The sequence below is a fragment of the Aplidium turbinatum genome, chromosome 2 (assembly GCF_918807975.1).
Source record: "Aplidium turbinatum chromosome 2, kaAplTurb1.1, whole genome shotgun sequence".
NCBI classification, from domain to species: Eukaryota; Metazoa; Chordata; class Ascidiacea; order Aplousobranchia; family Polyclinidae; genus Aplidium; species Aplidium turbinatum.
In genome coordinates, this window is record NC_137473.1 from 7,094,908 (window position 1) to 7,114,410 (window position 19,503).

At 36.2% G+C, this 19,503-nt stretch overlaps 2 protein-coding genes across 2 annotated transcripts; one reads left to right on the forward strand and one right to left on the reverse strand.

Moving 5' to 3' along the window:
* Nucleotides 1-12,005, forward strand: LOC145765299 (lysosomal proton-coupled steroid conjugate and bile acid symporter SLC46A3-like). Its single transcript, XM_082577101.1, has 11 exons — nucleotides 1-178; nucleotides 786-886; nucleotides 1,229-1,390; nucleotides 1,639-1,764; nucleotides 2,384-2,748; nucleotides 3,907-4,041; nucleotides 4,560-4,732; nucleotides 5,324-5,486; nucleotides 6,011-6,094; nucleotides 6,581-6,737; nucleotides 11,781-12,005. Exons 1-11 carry the CDS (start codon nucleotides 71-73, stop codon nucleotides 11,848-11,850), a joined length of 1,644 nt encoding a protein of 547 aa, XP_082433227.1. The 5' UTR covers nucleotides 1-70; the 3' UTR covers nucleotides 11,851-12,005.
* A 1,602-nt stretch (nucleotides 12,006-13,607) lies between these two features.
* Nucleotides 13,608-17,599, reverse strand: LOC145764532 (NEDD8-conjugating enzyme Ubc12-like). The gene is made up of 4 exons (XM_082576149.1): nucleotides 17,285-17,599; nucleotides 16,352-16,485; nucleotides 15,332-15,499; nucleotides 13,608-15,067 (listed from the first exon to the last, which is right to left on the reverse strand). The coding sequence occupies exons 1-4, from the start codon at nucleotides 17,391-17,393 to the stop codon at nucleotides 14,927-14,929; spliced, it is 552 nt and encodes a 183-aa protein (XP_082432275.1). The 5' UTR covers nucleotides 17,394-17,599; the 3' UTR covers nucleotides 13,608-14,926.
* Between the last annotated feature and the right edge of the window lie 1,904 nt (nucleotides 17,600-19,503).

A 19,503-nucleotide genomic window follows, 5' to 3' on the forward strand; every position in this document is an offset into this window, starting at 1 on the left:
CTGCTATTTTTATTGCTGTTTCAAATAATATGTTTTAAATGCTTAAACAGCAAAGTGAATAACAATTCAAATGGAACTGTGCTCCAACCAAGGAATGGGATTATTGTATCTTATTATATTTACAACTTCTTTTTCTGTTTTCTCTGTGGACCCTTTAATCAACCAATACGTCTATTTGGTTCGTATATACTACAAGTTCATTGTGCAAGTAAAAAATAATAGTAAAAAAAGTAAGCAAAAAAACACTCAACACTGGCCGGGTGTCGAATCATGTTTGTATTGTTAAAAAGCCAACGCCTCATCCAATGCGCCATCCGACATTATTTAAGTAGCCTAACTGCTACTAATTTAAGCGCAGATATGAAATACTGTACTAAGTTACCGTACATTACACTGCTATAAAGATAAAGGTGAGTCCCATATTTGATCCATAAGAAGGATAAAAGGGAATAAGAAGATAAGGTTCTCATTGTACTAAGCCTTCGGCACTAACGAGAGTAGGGTGGTCAGTTCCTTTCTCTCGGCCGCTTTTCCTTCAGCAACTACACCCACCCAATTTATTACACCCTGGGTAGAGGTGAGCGGTGTTTTTCAACAACCAGCTAAAGCCGAGGGTCGAAACAGGATTGCATGATTGAAAAGAGAGCGTCTTATCCGCTGAGCCATCCCACTTCCATGGCTTAACACTGCTATCGTTTAGCTTTAGCTTAACCTTTTATTTAACTAACTAGTGTGGCCCGAACATGTTTGTCATAGTGTAGATTAATTTTTTTCTCACCTTTCAGAAAGTGGCAAAATCACTTAATGCAACTGATCGCTCAGGAGCGACATCGTGTGATGGAAACTCCACTGATTTGGAAATGCTTGTGTCACAAGAAGCATCACGGTATTGAACGTGGTCACTTTTTTCTCTACGTAAAGGATTTTTAGATATTTTTTGTGCTTTTGGGCAACTATAAAGTGTTTTCTGCCATTTTTATTGGCAGGTTGTTGCATAAACTATCTGTTCTCTTTAGAGCCTGCACAGGGATTGAGCCTGCACAAGCGGTTTAGTTCAGCATCTTGCAGCCTACAACATGTTTATAAGTTTTATTGGAAGAATTTTAAGAAAAAATTATATAGATTTAAAACTTCACTTTCACTATTAAAAAATAAACAAATAATTGTAATAATGACATTATAGATTGCTCATGCGCATTTTTATGTTAAAAATACTTGTTATATGCAGATGGGGCTTATATCTCAGTATCGCTCTTTTCATCCCTGCTGGTTTATCAGGGGTTGTAATCACGACTTGGGGTGACAGGGTAGGAAGGAAGGTAACAATGGCGCTGACCTTATCGGGGATGATCCTAGAGAACCTGTCTTTTGCACTGATTACAGTATTTGAGTAAGTTAATTAAACAATGTGGGTTGATAAAAAAACAATTTATTGTAAGATAATGATAGATTTTCGTTGGAAAGAGCTAGATTACATACGCCCAGCTAGAAAACTGGCAACTTGGTGGGCCTACATCACTTTATGATTCTTAGACACTAAAATAATGTAAGACACTACCACAATTTTTAATGTTTTTCTTGGTAATTTTAGCGCGACACATTAAAATTTCTTTCTATAACTACTTTCTATTTCTGCAGTTGGCCGCTGCGATCTTTGTTTGTGACTTCTGTTCTGGCAGGTTGCACTGGCTACTACACCACTCTATTCATGCAAGCTGTGGCTTACGTCAGCGACGTCACAGAGCCAGAAAAACGGGGATTAAAGTAAAGAAACATCAAAACTGAGCTTCGTTTGTGCTAGTAGCAGTGTTATGTAACTAGAGCCGTAGTTAGCGGTTTGCACCAAAGCTACTGTAGCTCCTTCGAGCTTTCTCTGACGTCACACACTCTTGCTTCGTTCAAATCAGTACATGTAGCAATAAAGACTGCTGTGCCTGGTCACCCCTAGCCACCATCGTCCTCAGGGGTGTTGTCGTCGTGACGACGGCTGTGCACGAACGGGCGTCTCAATTTGCAACGTGCTACGTCCGCTACACTACATACTGTATGTTATAATAACCCAGTAGCCTAATATTTTCTAAAGTTAATATTGAATAAAAAGTACCATGTTTTAAAATCCAACTTGTTAGGGTAGGTTATATTTGTTTTCTTGTTAGGCTATTATTACAAAATGTTTTGTCAATCAGTAAGTGACGATATTTTTCTGACTGTGAGGCATGACGAGTTTAATTTGTTATGCAACTTCATCCTAATCTAGTTGTTTGCTTTTTATACTTGTATAAGCGTTGTATATTACATTTGAAACTAAAAAAATGCACACTTTTTCCACACTTTTTGAGAATTTAGTCCGCACAAACACTTAGGTCTTTCTTGTTTGATCCAGGCTTGTCATCATCGAGACCTGCTTCGGGATTGGTGGAGGTGTCGGGGGGATCGCTAGTGGATATTGGCTGAGCTCCAAAGGCTTTTTTCAACCCATCGCTTTTTCATTTGTTCTTGGGGGTTTATCTTTTCTACTTATCTTTTTTCTTCCAGAATCTTCTAAAATAAAAGGAAATAAACCAAAAAGCATAGAAACGATGCAATGCGACGCAACGAAACACGATGCTCCTCCGGAAATTTTTGAAGATTTATGTCATAACAGCATCGATCACGATGATGTACAAATTAAAGAAAGCACTACCTTGTTGAAAACAAGGCAAACGACATTATCCACTTATGGTTCTTGCAGTAATTCAAGTCCAAAAGGTGACTGACGACATTGCTGTGCTATAGCCTAAGAGTGGGAGGTTTAGAACAAATTTATTTGAGGGAAACAATGTTTGTGATTAAAAAATTATACGGCTATTAAGCAAGTTTGTGTTGTATAGACAAATTATTTTGCTTTGTTTGAAATATTGTTGATTGAAGCAATGCCCAAAAGCATGAGAATGGCCTATACAGTAAAATTACAGTGCTTGCGTTGGTTTTATGAAGTAGGTTATCAACCGAGATTAACTTAATTGTAACCAACCATGGCCACCTAAAGATACGGCCTGATTTGTCACATTTTGCAGAAATTTCCAGGTTTTTCTAACTTTGGGCGAACGTTTAAATAAATTTTTCTAAAAATAATATTTTTGCGCTTTCTTTATTCTTTTCCCCAGATGACACAATAGGTTTTAACATCCTCACATGTTGAAAAACAAAGAAAATTTGATTTCGAAGATTTTAGTCAGACTGTTAATTTTCAATAACAGTCTGATTTTGCATTTTTCAACTTACTTTTTCTGATTTACTACTGCTTCCCCAAGGCAACAAAAAAGTTTTATGTCATTAGGAAACCGCAAAAAGTAAAAACATCTCAAAAAATGTCAGTCAAGCACTAGCAGTAGCTATAATCAAAATCTGCAAAATGTGACAAATCAGGCCGCATCTCCAGGTGGCCATGAACCAACCAAGACATAATTCAACAAAATCATAGGTCAGTAGGCCTAATGTAGCCAAAGGAGGTTAGAAATTCTATTCCTCTTTTGAAACTTGTGTGATGTCATGCTAATTGAGAAAAAATAATAGCCTAATAGTACACTTTAAACAATCGGAAAAATTCACTCTGTCAAATCTCGGTAACCGGCCCTGTGTCAAGAGTCTCTACAAGTATGCGAAACTACCAGGAATAACCAATCAAGGCTTTGTCAGTCTGAGGATAAAGATTCAAAAACTAAACCATAATAGCTTACTAACATTGCTGTTGATCTAATAACGTTCACGTGTGTACAGGGGATTCCCCTTTTGGATACGCTACCACGTGAGCTGGTTTTTAAATCTAAACAATTCGGAACATAGAAAGAATTGCCCGATAAAGATTATTACATAAGCACGGTTTGAAGGTTTTCATTGTCCTTTACCAAACTTAATTATTTTCAGACAATAATGAAACTCAAGTCACACAACGTTGCTTACGAGACACGCTACGTGCCATATGGAATGTTTACACCACCGAATATAGTCACTGTGAGAGATGCCATGGTGATAGAAATCAAAACACAAACTACCCTGAAGGTACGTATATACTCGGGATGTGTTTTATGCAAGGAAAACATGAGGTAGCTTTTCCAAGAAAACTTCTTCTTGAGTCCTTTAAATTTTGTTAACAATCCACAAGTCGCCATAATCTTTGGAACAGACCTAGGAGGCTTGTAAGCTACAGTGAAAGGTCTCACTTGCTACTCTAGGTGGTAGGTATTGTTTTGACAATTTTATTTACTTTGTTTATTTGTTATATGGCGTTGTCGAAACAAATAAATTTATTTGATGTCTATTTTGCCATTTATTTGTTTATTTAGTACGCCAGCACCGGAATGGCGTCAGCTTAATATTAGGAACTGAGCACCAAACGTTAAAAAAGACCTTTTCAGGCTTTTCATTTTTCAAACTTTAACTGATCAACAGCTACCGGTAGCCTACTATAAATCTGTTAAGGCAATTTTCCACACTGAACGCGTAGTACGGTAGCCTATATTTATATACCAATTGAAGATTTAAAAATTTTTCTCCAATAAGCTAATTTAATTTAATAGATATCTGCCCTCATGGGGGTGGGGCATACCCGGGTCGCATCTGGAAGTTATGGTGCTATCTTGTCATTGACAATATCTACATGTTTGTTTCTTGTGGGACCTGGAATATTCAATCGTTTTACTTTCTCTCCCCACCACTTTGCTTTACCCCCGTTCTTATTGGTATTCAGTTGGTGAGTCCAGTCATGTGCCTAGACAGGCCTGTAGCCATCCGGGGGCCAGGGGAGCCTCGCTCCCCTGAAAAAAATTTCTCCCCCCTGGCAAAATCCTAATATTCTCGAGCAACAGCTACAATTAGCCTATAATGATTGAATTTTTTCGCCCCCCTGTAAAAAAAGGTTGACCCCCCTTGCTCTGCGGTCTGGCTACTGCCCTGTGCCTAGGCTAGATTATAGGCTACAGAAGGTTCTTCATATTACACTTGCAAGCTTATATTGAATAATCTGTGCATAAGTTTAGCGATGTCTTGTTTTAGGTGCCTGGGAATATCATTGGTAGGCTACTGGTCCTAATGTAGCCTCTCGATGGCCTGACACAGACACTGACCTTCTTGCCTTTTATTTATTTTTGATGTTATTTCGTTGTTGTTGTTCGTTATTTGTGCATTTGCAGTTTGTGTATTATTTTGTTGTTTTGTTTTGGATATGGACAGCTTTGTCTGATGCAAATAAATTATTATTATTATTATTTACTAAATCAAACTTACAACTGTGAAACTTTAAAGCCACACACAAAAATGGTTAATAAAAATTGTTTTACTGCAGGGTTTTTGGTATGCTTTGGAATTAGTCGCTCCATTGCTTGTTATGTTATATCAGCAAGTTCTTCATATTTCAAACAACACCATCATACTGATAGCGTTGTTGGCTTACGTAGCAAGCAACACCATCATGGCTTTCGCTGTTAAGTCGTTTATTGTATTTATTGGTAAGTTTTGTTTTCCTAAGTTTTGCTTTGCGTGATAAAGTTTTTTACTAGCCATGCTTGCTTTTGTTTTTTGTGGAGAAAATTTTTCACTGGTTCGCCAATTAGGCTGCCACAAATGGTTTAATTGTTCAAAAAATCTTCAATCAACAAACAATAACTTTATTTGTATTTTGGATCGGAAAAAGTTATGAACTCGGTGAATTAGCTGTAATTAAAACAAGTTGGATTTTCGATTGTCCATCACTCCAGAAGTCACACTATAATTTTAAGAATACGGCAACAAAAAGGTTGGGCTAAGTAAAGCTTTGTAGCCGTAAGCTGCTGAGGAGAATGATCAGAAAGTGGCATATCAAAGGTGTAAGATTATAAAACGGATGCACAAAATAAATCTCTATAAAAGTTTAAAATCCTCATTTGTAATCTCACACCTTGGGATTAAAGTTAGAAAATGAAAAACGGCTGTAGCCTACCTACACAATAATGATGTCTTGTCATAGCTGTGGTAACGCCATTTAATGTTTCAGCTACTGCTTTCACTGGAATTAGCAACCCCGTAAGACCTTTCGTCCAAACCCAAGTGTCTAAACTGGTATCTGAAGACGAGCAAAGTAAAATCAATTTTTTTTTATATTTGCTGCCAATCTGGTTGGTTTGAATCGAAAACTTCTGAAATATTTCTCCAGGGAATTTTGCATACTTGCAGAACCTTAGAGATTGACAGAGTGAAGTTGCGATTTTCAAAGTGTTATTGTCTTTTTATTCCATCTACCAATTGGAAGATGAAAAAATGCCGCTTGATGGAAAAGAGTCCTTAAAATAAGTTGTTGAAACGCACACTTCGAGAGCTGTGATCTTTAAGGCTTTTCTTGCGCAAAGTCTGGGGCTTAACCAACTGAGCTATCGGGGTGGACTAGCCAATATGTTCGGCATAATATACTCTGGTCTGAGGAAATAACACAACCTACATGTGAATTGTAGGCTAAGAATGTTTATGATTTGTAACTTACTGGCCTACTACCAAAATTAGTAGGCTACGATGCATCCTACAAATTTGCTGGTAAGAATACGTTGTCATGTTGAACGGTATTTTTTAGGTTTGGCGTTTTCCCTTTTGTTGTTCTCTGAGACAATGATTTACATGCTAGCTTCAGCAGTCTTCTTTGTGATCTACCCGGACACCATGGAGATGTATAACGGTTTCGTTTGGTTGTTTGCCGCTGGGGTTACATGCATACCTGTCGGAATTGTAATGTGAGTAACGTTGTACATTGATATGTATACCGTATTCTAACTCTTTTAAACCATCAACATACATAACTCAGCAAAAACACTACATTATAAAAACAAAACAATAATAAGCAAACGTTTTCGACTAGTCATACAGCCCTTTTCAAGCCTATAAGAAAAAAAAACAATTTTTAACAGAAATACTGAAGAATCATACAGTATCACAGCAAAAACATGGTCAAATCTAAACATTTGAGAAACTGCTTAACTGGCTCACACAAAATGATAACTCGTGTTGTGTTGTGCTTCTGTCTATTTTACGTAATCTGCTTGAGTCCTTTTCTGAGGATTTAATTAATTTTACCTCTCAAATACTTGGCCCGTTGTAGTATTTCTTTAAAATAATATTTCTCTTATCGGCTTGAGTAGGGCTGTATGACTAGCCGAAAATGTTTGGTTATTGTTTTTATAATGTTAAATGTGGTTTTGTTGCTGAGTTATGTTTGTTTATGGTTTAACCCTATTTCCTGTGACGTATTTTGGCCAGTTGACTTGCGGAGGGGGGGTCGGTGCGACACTATCACTTTCAGCTCGTGTAACTCAAAAACTACGCAAAATAGATCAATCAAATTTTCACATGATGCAGATAATTTATCTGACAACATAGCATCGAAAATCTTTTGCAATTTGTTCAACAGCGTAACTTGAAAAATCAAATAATTTGATGGTTGGTCATATTTTTTTATTTGACTTGAGAAATCGTTTCTTAATTACTTTATAATTGAGTGTGACGGGTTAATTCTATTGTGTTGGATTTTAATCTCTTACGCGTGGACGTCGTCCACGCTTCAATGAAATCGTAATTGGCGTCTGACTTGCGTTTGCTTGTTGTTTTGCCCGAGGCATTGCAAAAATCTTTCGCTTTGTCTCAATATTTGCAGAGAATGAGACAAAATCACGGCAAAATAAACTGTTTCAAGTCATTTTTGAGCCATATGTTATAGTCTACACATTTTCAAATGTACTGTCATCGCTTGGTTTAAAACTAAATCAAGCAATGAGCTTTAGTAAACATTTTATTTGTAACAATTGTGTTCAGTTCAGTTTTCTTTTCACACTCATACTGTCCAATTTGGTTATACATGATCAAGAAACACTTTGCAGTTTACAGCACATCCCAGGGAGCTATTTATTTGTTTTTAACATTGTTTCAACGTCTAGAGACGTTGAATTGATGTAAAAGTATCTGATTTGCTTTCTAGCTAGCGGTTGATACAGAAAAGAAAGGTAGCCTATTGGTGTCACATGGTGTTTGAACCACAACCTATCCAAAGGTAGTTACTTGCTTCGATAGGAGCTCGTTCCAACTTGGACCTTCATGCACTTCAAAAACAAAAAGTGTCTAGAACTCCTGACTGATAAACTATGTCACGATGCATTACAAAACTGATTTGTTTCCATACCTACCAACAATGATCACTTTGAATGAAATAATTTTGCAACAATTTTGATAAAGTGAAGTGATAATAATCGTTTAGTCAAATCGTATTGGTAGGCTATAGAAAAGGTCGTTTGTACATTGCCAAAGGGAACTCCCGTTCTGCGTGACAAACTCAAAGTCGTGGCATAACGATAGGACGTAATCTTGAAAAAAAAATCTTTTTTAGGCTGATTGTTATTATCATACAAAAAAATCACTAAAATTTTGACTTTTTTCTTCGGCAAAATTGAAGGTTTTTGATATTTTGAAAATGCACGTTTATGTCTAAGCGATTGAAACGGCTTTTTTATGTTGTCAACTATATTTGCAAGATAAGGTTTTCTACATGTTTTTCTAATTTGTTGGACATGCATTTTGTGTCAAGCTATTTCTTACGCATTAGAAGATTTCTTTCTCTTCAAATTTTGAAATAACTTTTTAGATGCAGTTTACGGTTGACGGCATTACTGCAAAAGCCATCTTTTGTAATTGATACATAACCAAAAACAAAAGGCGCATCAACTACTGCTGGCTGATAGACCACGTAACAATACATCATAATGATGTTTTTCCGAACCAAAGACCCAGAAAACCAATTTTGTTGTATATTAGTTCAGACGTTGAACCAGTGACAAAAAGTGATTTGCTGATTTGAAACAAAGTGATTGCTGTTCCCTATGTGCAAACCTTTTGATAAAAGTAATCAAGTTTTGGCCACAGCTTTCTGGTCCACTGAGGCTACTCTGGTCAATCGACTCACGTTGCAAATAACTTATCGAAATTATTGGGTAGGCTCACACTGAAGTTGTTTTGTGTAAAGTCTTGCTTGTGAAAAAGTCGAAGTAAAAACACAAAAATGAAGTAAGTTATATTTACAAAGTATTATATTCTTGAATCAACCACAGTTTTAAAAAAAATTAGTTTGAACAGGTTTCATGTAATAGAAACTACAATTGATATCATCGCGAAGGATCAAATAGCTGTGAAAATCACTTCGAGCAATTGTTTGTTATGATTTTCATTTTTCATCATGCAAACCAAGGTGAACCTCAATATCATATTTTTATGCCAAACGATAAAAATCGTTTTTATTTTTTTTTAGTTACTTTTAGGAGACAAGGAAAACAATCCGTATAAAAAATAATTCAATTCAACATATTTCCCTTATTTTGTCAGATATGTATTTCGTGCAACAATTTTTTAGAAAAATTGCTGAGTATGATATCGCGTTTTAGATGCAGTTAGAGAATGCAACTTCGCGGTTGATGGCGTTATTACAAAAGCCAATCTTTTGTCACGGAAATGTATTCGAAAACAAAAAGGCTCAAAAGCGGCTGACTGATAGGTTACGTTGCGATACGTTACAAAAACAAGGCATTGATTTCAGATTCTTTCAACCAAGCAAACAACTTTGCTCCAAATGACATAAACATCCAAATTTATTGGGAAAATGATATATGCCTACACCTTTTTGAGGTAAGCTTTTGTGAAAATAAGCTTTTGAAGATCAACATTTGAAAACAAAGTTTGAAATTATTGAGTTGGTCCTAATAGTGTTTCTGCTGAGATATATCAAAACTTTTCAATCCTCGTAGAGAAAAAATAATTTTGTAATCTCTCAAGCAACTGCAAAATTACCATTTAGGTAAAGATTCATTGCTGACAATACAGTATGTGCAATGTTTGTCAAAGCACAACAATTTCGCTGCGCGTGTTTTTCCACAAAAGCAGAGCAGTTTAGATAGACGATGTCAAGTTCTTTTCAGTATCCTTCAATCTCTCGTTTTTATAAAAACGTTTTAACAACATCCATAAATATTTATGTGAATATAAGTGTACAGGTACATGCAGAAGTTTATTGGCGGGTCAAAAACTCACTCCTTGTTGCTTTCCGACAAGAAATCAACAAAAAACTTCCCACATCAGTTTGTTTGTTTTGTGAGATAGACTGAGTTTTGTCAAGAAATTTTCGTACGGCTTCTTGTTATAAGTTAGAAACAAAATGTATTGGCCATAGAAAACTATGTAAAATTACATCTTTTTCAGCATGGCTTATCGTATACTTACTCTCTGATATAACTTCAAAGAAACCCAGATGTAATTAAAAGATTAATCAAAGCAACTCAAAACTCGAGTTTGCAAACAAAAGGCGGAATCATTACGGTCGAATGCTTTACAACAAAGCCAACTCACGAGATATCTGCGTCGCAGTTCCACGCACGACGGCGCTCAGTAATCCTATTAATCCGTATAATTAGAAAACAAAAGGACTAGCTAGTAACAGGCTAAAATATCCGAGTATGTTATGAAAATCATGTCATATCTCTAAAACTATAGACAATAGCAATGCCATTTCAAGCGGAATAAATACTTGAATAATTTTTAGGAAAAGTCAAAAAATTTCAAAGGTGTGGATTGCGTAGTTCTTTAGTGATATTGCTTTGAAAAGCGCCAAGTCTTACCCGACCCCCCCCCCCACAGGACAAAGGGTTAAAAAAGTTACCTCTCTACCCAAATTGTATTCTAACTTATACAGCAAACCTCGCCCGTTGTAGGCTACATTGATTCAATGTAGATATTGAATCTATGTAAAAAGGACGAATTTCGGTGTCTGGAAACGGACGCTTCAATACAGTAATGTGGTGTCTAAAATTAAGGCTATGCTTCTGGTGATAGTCCATTCTTATGTGCAAATTTAGGTGGTTTGGGCATTCTCCAAGCTAGGATATTGCTCTCAAATATGTGTAATAGCTACTGTAACAAATTAATCAACCAAAACTATCGATAAATTTTACCAAACGTTTGTGCTTGAAACATAGCTGTACGAGCCAGGGGGGCAGCTGCCCCCCCTGTTGTTTCAAAACGTCGCGTATTCGGGAAAAATTTTGCAATTATTAGGGCAAAAATTGCTATATGAAAAGCTACAAACTTGTACAAATTAAAAAAAACTATAAATTAATATCTTTTACCTTATTTGCACAAGAAATGTGCAGCAAAATTTTCATTTGACACACCTGTATTGATGAATTGTATTGCACGGTGATCAAACTGTAGTGCGAAATGCATTTAACCAACTGCATGATGCCAATTTGGGCAGCCACCAAAATATGTCTCTAATACTTTTGTGAAACTGCTCAAATCAAAACGCAAAATTTGCTATAAAGCTAATTTTATTAATTTTCACAAATGCATCGTGTTGATTTATGGGCAGCTGAAAACATGAAATTATCTGATGAAACTGATTTGTCTGTTTGTGCAACTGTCAAAATTAGCGTGAGGCAGTTTCCCCAAAATCCACAAATTCATTAATTTTTTCCATTTAGCCTACATAACTGTATCGCTTAGATTTGGGCAACAAAAAAATATGAAATTATCTGATCATAGTCTATTCATAAAACTGTTAGTTTTTCACCATTATAATGCACCGCATAGCCTACATTATATTTGGGCAATTTCTAAAAAAGCGTGCAGATATTGGGCAAATTTACGTTCTGCCCTCCCAAAATGGTTTGGTCTCGTACGGCCATGGCTTGAAATCCCCTTGTTAAGAGATGATTGCAATTAGGCTACGGATATTTTATTTGCAGAATAATTATGATGAAAAATCGCAAGTTGGATCAACCGCCAGGTGGAAGTCAAGCTCCAGTTACAACATAAAATGCTGAACCCGCTGTCGCAATACACGTACAAGGTTAACAAACGCGTATTTCAGCAGCAAACGATAATTTTCAGCCGAAAAAAATTATTTGTACCTTGATTCAGCGATTATGCCTGCACTTACACAAATGCCGTATTGCGGTTTTCTTTTGGATTGTAGACCATTGCAATTGCTAAGCAGGATCATAAACCTAAACTGTGGTGGCAATGATTTTATCGGAAAGAGAAAAGTCTCATCTGAAATTTTTTGAACAAGCAGCAGACTAACATCCAGTGGCAGCACTGGTGCCAACACTAAGCGCTATTCAGTCATTGTATTGGTGCATAAAACACGGTATCTGAAAGCTGAATAAGGATGTACAATTGTAAGCCTACATAACATCAGCACCTGTTTAGACAAGCAGACTCCAGGCTAATCGGTCGTTTAGTTATTGCTTCACTTGCTCAGATGATTGCACACACTCAAGTTGCAAGTTTTCAACCAACAAGAAAACATAGTTGTTTTCGCATTGATTTAAAGTTAAATTTACTTCAATTAAGGCTAACGTTAAAATACTGTAAAAACGACAAATGTTTGCTACCCTTGCACTGGTAGGCGTATTTGTATTCTGTAGGTCTCTGCAACAGATGAGTTGTTTTGAACGGTACACACTGGACAATTTTCTCCATGAATCAGCTGACTTCAGCATTATGACCCTTTCAGCACTCAGCCAGAGAGCTGACTCTTGCTTTGAACTCAATTAAGTAATTACAAAAGAAAAAAGAGTAATGGCGGGGTTTGAATCTAACCCACGCTATCGAAATGATTATTCCCTGCCCTCCAGGTTACGCTAGTAATACGTTCAATCAACTGCTGATTTAAATTTTACCTTCTGATTGGCTAAGAACCTCATTTGCTGTAGCGACCGACAGATTAAAAATAAGCTACCGGTGCTATACTTTCCAAGCCGATTCCAAAGGTCCATTCCAGCAACAGTAATGTGGCACCTTTACGAATCCATAGCATTCCTTCTCCGTGAAAGTTTTTCTTTGTTAGAAATACGCGAGTGACAAACAAACGGAACTCACTCAAAGAAGCTAGAAAATATTGAATGTTGAGCAAACACTTAATGTCGGCTGCGTAGCCGAGTAGTGAGAGTCTTGGCTCGAAAGGATGCTGGTTCGACACCATTCAAGAGTATGCGGTTGTGTCTTTGGCTGACACTTAAAATACATGTCTGAAGGTGGACACGAAGATTGACCTCCTTGCCTTCTGACTTAGTTAAGCTAAATCTTCAACTGCGGACATTAGCCTGGATGCAACAAAGTAGGCTTACGTACATAAGTCGAATACCCATACATACAAAGTAGATACAAAGTTACTGAAATAACGAAAAAAAAGGAATAGCCAACGCGCGCAGTTTATCCTTAAATTCAAAATTATTTGAATCAACGCCAGAGCTTTAAGGTCAGCGATTTTGAACAGGACTTTTCTTCTTGGACAAGTGTTAACTAACGACAGGAAAACAGATAGAATCAAATATATTACACATGCAAATGCCCTTAAAATATCTCACTCGTCTCAAATACGTTTGTAGAACTTATAATCATCTCTCTTATTACTTCAACCGAAACGTCTAAAAAAGTCTTCAACTTTGGGCGCCAAGTTATCGCATGGCTCTTAAACTATGAGGAGCTGTTGAAATATCATGCGACTTTCTCAGCGGAACGAATTAGAGCTGTTATACTGAGTCAAAAAATGAGGCGAAAACCATAAGCTGTTTGGCGATGTATGACATAAAAATAACGGCGATACACAATGTCGGAACAGCTCCTAACGTGCACACATCCGATAACAATTAAACAAAAATTCTAAACGCGAAAGATTCACGCGTACTGAAAGGAATCCGAACCCACGTCGTCATTACAGGCATGCCGAGTTAAAAAATACCCCAAACAGTCAATGGCCTCGGTGAAAGGCCGATTGAGCTGTGACGTTTCTGAGACTGAGCTGGTTACTGTGATATTCTTCCTTGACCATGAAATACAGATGACCAATCTAAATATTCACGGAGGAGATATACTGGGCATTGTCATTTATTGAGACTTTTTTCGAATGATTTGGTATAAAATTGAGTCAATGAAGTTAAATGGAATTACAATACAGTATATGGTTTGCGACATAGGTGTGTTTGCAAATATTGACATGTTTGGCCCAGTACGGCATTTAAGTTTAATCGAACTGAATTGAAATTCAGTTTTTCTATTTTCAGTCATGGTGACTCTGCCCTCTAGTGGGTAGAGATTCCATGAGTAAGTTTATGGAGGTAAAATTTGACTTGTACTGAAGACAAATTTGATAAAGCCGAAAAAATTAAAACTACGATGGTGGATTAAAGACTTGCAAGTCCACCGTTTTAAAGAAAACGTGAATTGAACAGTATAATAAGAAGAGTAGTCAGCTTTACAAGACTAAGTGGTACACAATTGCAAGAGGGATGTTAGCCATCAAGTAATTTTAAGCGTACACAAGAAAGTAAAAAGGTTTAAAATGCAATGTTCCAGAACCAACATAACTTTTCGTACAACAGCATCAACCATTTGCACATTACACAGCATGTTATGTGCCAAACATTCCATGAAAGTATTTCCTGGCTTGAAAAGTTGTCAAAAGTGATAACACTTTTAAACAAGCGAAATTGCGGCTGGAGAACTGAGCGATAAGTTAAATGTATATCACGCTTCAAATAAACTTTTTATAAATGGAGTCGCCTTGCTTCCCAGACAACAAAATACGTCATTTTTACGTTGAATCAATGCAAAAATTACGGATTTTGCTGTCTGGTTAGTTGCACTCTCAAGGCATAGTCTGTCACAACTTATCTAACAACAATTGCTAAAGCAATAAAACGATCTGAAGGATAGAATATGTGCCAGATCGTTTTGAAATGAACTATTTGAAAATACTGTATAGAATACATGCATATAATGCAGTGTGTTTGGAGTTAAATTAGTCTCATTGCAGAGTTTGTTAATGAATCTGATGCGCCACATACCTAGTTAGTGAAACAACTAAAATTTTAAGGTCAATGAGAAATCACTTCAGGCAGCGCTCAAAGTAAACACTGCCAACGTAACCACCTTTCATGGAGCGGTTAACATTATGTTCAAATTGCCTTTTGTTTGAGCTCAGTACTTCTGCGGCTTCTTTATTCAGAGGATCTTCTGGGTTTGGTTCCTGTAAATTTATATCGCAGACCGTTAGAATAAATCAAAACACAAACTATTGTACCATATTTTAAAACTTATTAATATAACAATTTGAAAAAAATGTAAGTTGTTTAAAAGTATAATACCACTAATCCACTATAAATATATCACAAAGTTATATATTTATCTAGATTTATTTTTCAGGTAATACTTTTATTTTGTTACTGTATGTGTTACTCCATAGAAGACAGCACATGTGCAATGTGCATTCCGTAGAGATGAAAATCCTTACCAAAAATAAATATTGAATTCCATAAATAACAGCATTGATTGTGAGCACAGGCTTCCAATCTTCTCTTAGAATATTCAAACACACATTTCCTTCAAGGTCAATGTTGGGATGGTATACCATCGTTTCGCATTTCACTTTCGGAGCCTCGTGAGGGTAACCATGTCCCACCTGTCAATCAATAATTTGCTTCATTACAAATACAATTTTAAAGCCAAATAGATGAGTAGTTGCGGATTTAACGGAGTTAGAAAACTCAATAAATATGATGTTGGCAATCAACAGCAGACACAATATAGTAGACGTCAGATTACAAGTTTTGCTGAGCTAAGCCAATTCTTACTGCACAACAAAATAAATAAACTGAAGAGTGTCTGAAACTAAAATCCTCAATTTCATTGATTTTATCCTTACGAAAAACTGGATAAAATTTATGTTCTCAGTTGATGAATCAGGCAAAGTATGCAAAAATAGGAAACGAGCAAATACACTCATAGACAAATATTCGCTTCTTTAAATATTTAATGCAAAAAGTTGAACCATATCAAACCATATTCCTTGATATGTGGCTGTATTAGTGTATTATACCGTACAATATCTTTGGTACGGCACTGAAAGATTTTACTAAACAAATTATTTCAGGGTGTTGAACAATAAGGTACACAATAAGGACATTAAACACACATGTATAAAAATTGCTTGTTATATCCTCTAAAAATTGAATAAGGAAACATATACTACAGAGCATGTTAAAACAAGCCTAGTATGTGCCAAACATTCCATGAAAGTATTTCTGGCTTGAATAGTTGTCAAAAGAGATAACACTTTCAAACAAGCGAAATTACAGCTGGATGATCTTTTTATGTAAAGTTGTAAATGTAGCAGTAACAACATGGCAACAGCAACTCTGACAACATCTTGAATGTGGGTGGTAAAAAGATAGACACTTGGCCCCAGAGGGTCACAGGTCAACGACGATTGAATGTGGTTTCTCTAGTAGAGTTTAACATAATTTGTTTATACCTTAAATGAAAATGTAAACTTTCCACCTCTGTAATATCCTTCATCTGGTGTGATGATTAGCTTAAAATTGAGAAGATCGTTAGGATCAGGAAATTGTGTAATGCACGTCTTGGGTAACTGTAGTTCGTTTAAATCTGGAACATATAAACAAACTTTGACTTCAACATCTTACAAAACAGTATGAATAGATTTTCTAGTCATAGTTAAAACATTATCTACAAAGCATAACTAAAATGACTTCTTACACATAGTCATGTAATCCCTCAGTGCAAACTGCAAATGCATATGAATGAGATAATAATGTAGGCTACAAGTTGAACAACACATGTCATCGCCACAAATTTTTAAAAGAAACATTCATATATACAAAAATAGTACCGGTATCTATCAATTAGTCAACTAGTCCAGGGGTCACCAAACTACGACCCGCAAACTGACTTCATCCGGCCGCCACGTGCTGCGGAAATAACAGCTGCACTACAACTGTTAAGGAAAAAAGTTACCAAACTTTTTGTAAAGGACTGACGTTGCTGTTGAGCTACACGCAACCTGCTAATGATTTTTCCATATTGTTTCTTCTTATGACATCACAAACTTTGTTGTTAAAAACATCAATGTTTCATCAGTGTAATGTTTTTTCAAGAGCACGATACCCTGTATTGTATTACAGCAGGGGGTAACTTTTCCAGCAACCTTTCGATTTTCATCACAACTTTGCTATTCCACGGCTGACTTTGTTATTTATTGTGCTCAATTAAAGTCAATGGAGATTCTAAATAGTTGTATATCTTTTCGCAATTTGCATCCGGCCGGCAGCTGTTAATCTCGTAGCAATCCGGCCCTCAGAGAAAAAAGTTTGGTGACCCCTGAACTAGTCTATGCTGAAATATGATAGCTTTTCTAAAATAAAATTATATATGTAAACACTCAGACCTTTGGTGAGCCGTAATTGAGCAGCAGTAGCTTTTCTTTTTCCTGAAGAAACTGTACCAGATGCCACTTCTTCCTTCTTTTGTTGCTTTAGCGAAAATAACTTAATCATACCGAAAATTTCAAGATGCTTTCTTTCTTGAAACAACTGTATTTTTAAACTAGTCAAGCTTAGCCTGTCCAAATCGCAACTTATATGTACTGTGTAAAAGCAGCATAAGCTAGCAAAATCTGTGATAGTGGTTTGTTGACATAATGTTGTGGTAAAATTTTCCTTATTTATAAACTAGTCTAGCTACTTAAGAACATGAACAGCAAAGCAATTTAGTTTACAAACTGCTAGATGTAGGATATTTGGCCTGAGTAGTGAGTTAGTCAAATTTACATCATAGCCTACTAGGATATTTGGCCTGAGTAGTGAGTTAGTCAAATTTACATCATAGCCTATTGATTGATTGAAAACCAGTGTACAGTAATTCACAAGAAAATTAAATGCTCGTTATTATTTAAAGACGTTAAAGTGGAAATAGATCAGATAAACAGCATGTGGTTTTAAAATACACTTGATGAGTATGGTATTTAAGCACTTGGTTAATGCACAATCTATTTATAAATTGTAACAAAGAAAGGAACCAAACCGAAAAAAACAACATTACTTTTGGTACCATTTACGGAAACAGAAACATCCTACTTTAAGTGTTGCCAGATCTTATAAAATAAATATCTCACATGAGAAATTTCCTAACATGCAAAATGATGTCACCAATAATTTTCTACCAAAACTTAACTATAGTAAACTTCTGCTAACTTCAAGATGATATTTTAAAACTATTCTCACTTAGATTTAAAGTTTTTCTTTCACAGCTTTCTTCATGGCCCCAAAAAGGTACGTTTCTGCTTTACCAACAAAGTTTCCGTCAGAATTTCAGTTTTCATTCTTTTTTTGAAATTTAGTCATTTGAAATTTTTTTCCAAACAGCCTTTCGATTTTCTTTAATGTAAGATAAAAGAGCTATTTTTCATTGCTGCACTAAAATTTTTTCTAGCTGCGGCGGATCGGAATATAATCTAATTAAATTCAAAGTAGCCAAATTTGTAGCAAATGGAAATAACCTTGTAATTGAACAAATTGAAAGCTTTTCAAAATTTATCATATAGGCTAATGTAGCAAAGGACCTACTTGTGTGCATAATGTAATGAATGATTTACCTTAATGAAGAAATGTGGAGACGCTCTGGCAGTAGGCTACCCCGGTTTTGGCGTCCCCATAAAAACTGTTATCAAAAAGCAGATGACATTTATCGAACATGTTTATCGTAAGCGTGGAATTGAACAATCGGTAATGATGGGGCGACTTCCTAGTCAGAGGCATCAGGCGACCACGTCTAAAAATTTTTAAAAATCTTTTAACATGGAAAAATAAAGACTTCTGTGATAAGGACTTCTTTGATGGGGACTTTGATAAGAACAATGTAGGCTACGGTACGATCAGTGATGTAGGCTACGCGCATACAAAAAATATTGACGCTGTCAGCGTAGACGCAAACGTTCGAAAAACCATACGCCGTATGCATCAACGTAACTTGTAAAAAAAGTTGGCGGCGTCAGCATCAGCGCATACACTAGCGTAAACTCATTTTGTTTGCTAGGTGCCAAACATTCACACGGTATAAAACACTCGAAAGAAACAAGTTTGATTTTGAATATCCACGAAGAAACACAAGCATCTGAAAGTGTTCATCTGACATTTTGCTGCGTTTTGGTTTCAATATGTATATTTGTCCATTGAAAACATTCTTTCAAGTGCAGCGCTGGAAGGTATTGGCGTGTTGTAGCGAAAAAAAGACATTAAAAAGTATGCGTTGACGCTATGCGCTAAAAAACCGAGAAAACTTTACGGCGTAATAACCTCAAGCGACAACTATCCAAAAAATGTGGCCGTAAGCGTTAGCGTAAACAGCAAGTCTACGGCGTAGAATTTGCGGCGTAGGCTATAGCCTACGTAGCCTACATCTCTGGCTACGATCGATTGTTATGAAAAAACAAAGTAGCCTAACAACCGCCTTATTCAGACAGGACCTATAATTATGAAGATCATCATGGTAGACTATAGGCTAGTTTTTTCTTCTTTAAGCTACACAAATGAATCGCCTATTAGGCCTTGGAAATACGGTAACATCTTTTGATTTTACAGCTGTTCGCGAATGACCTTTTATTTACTT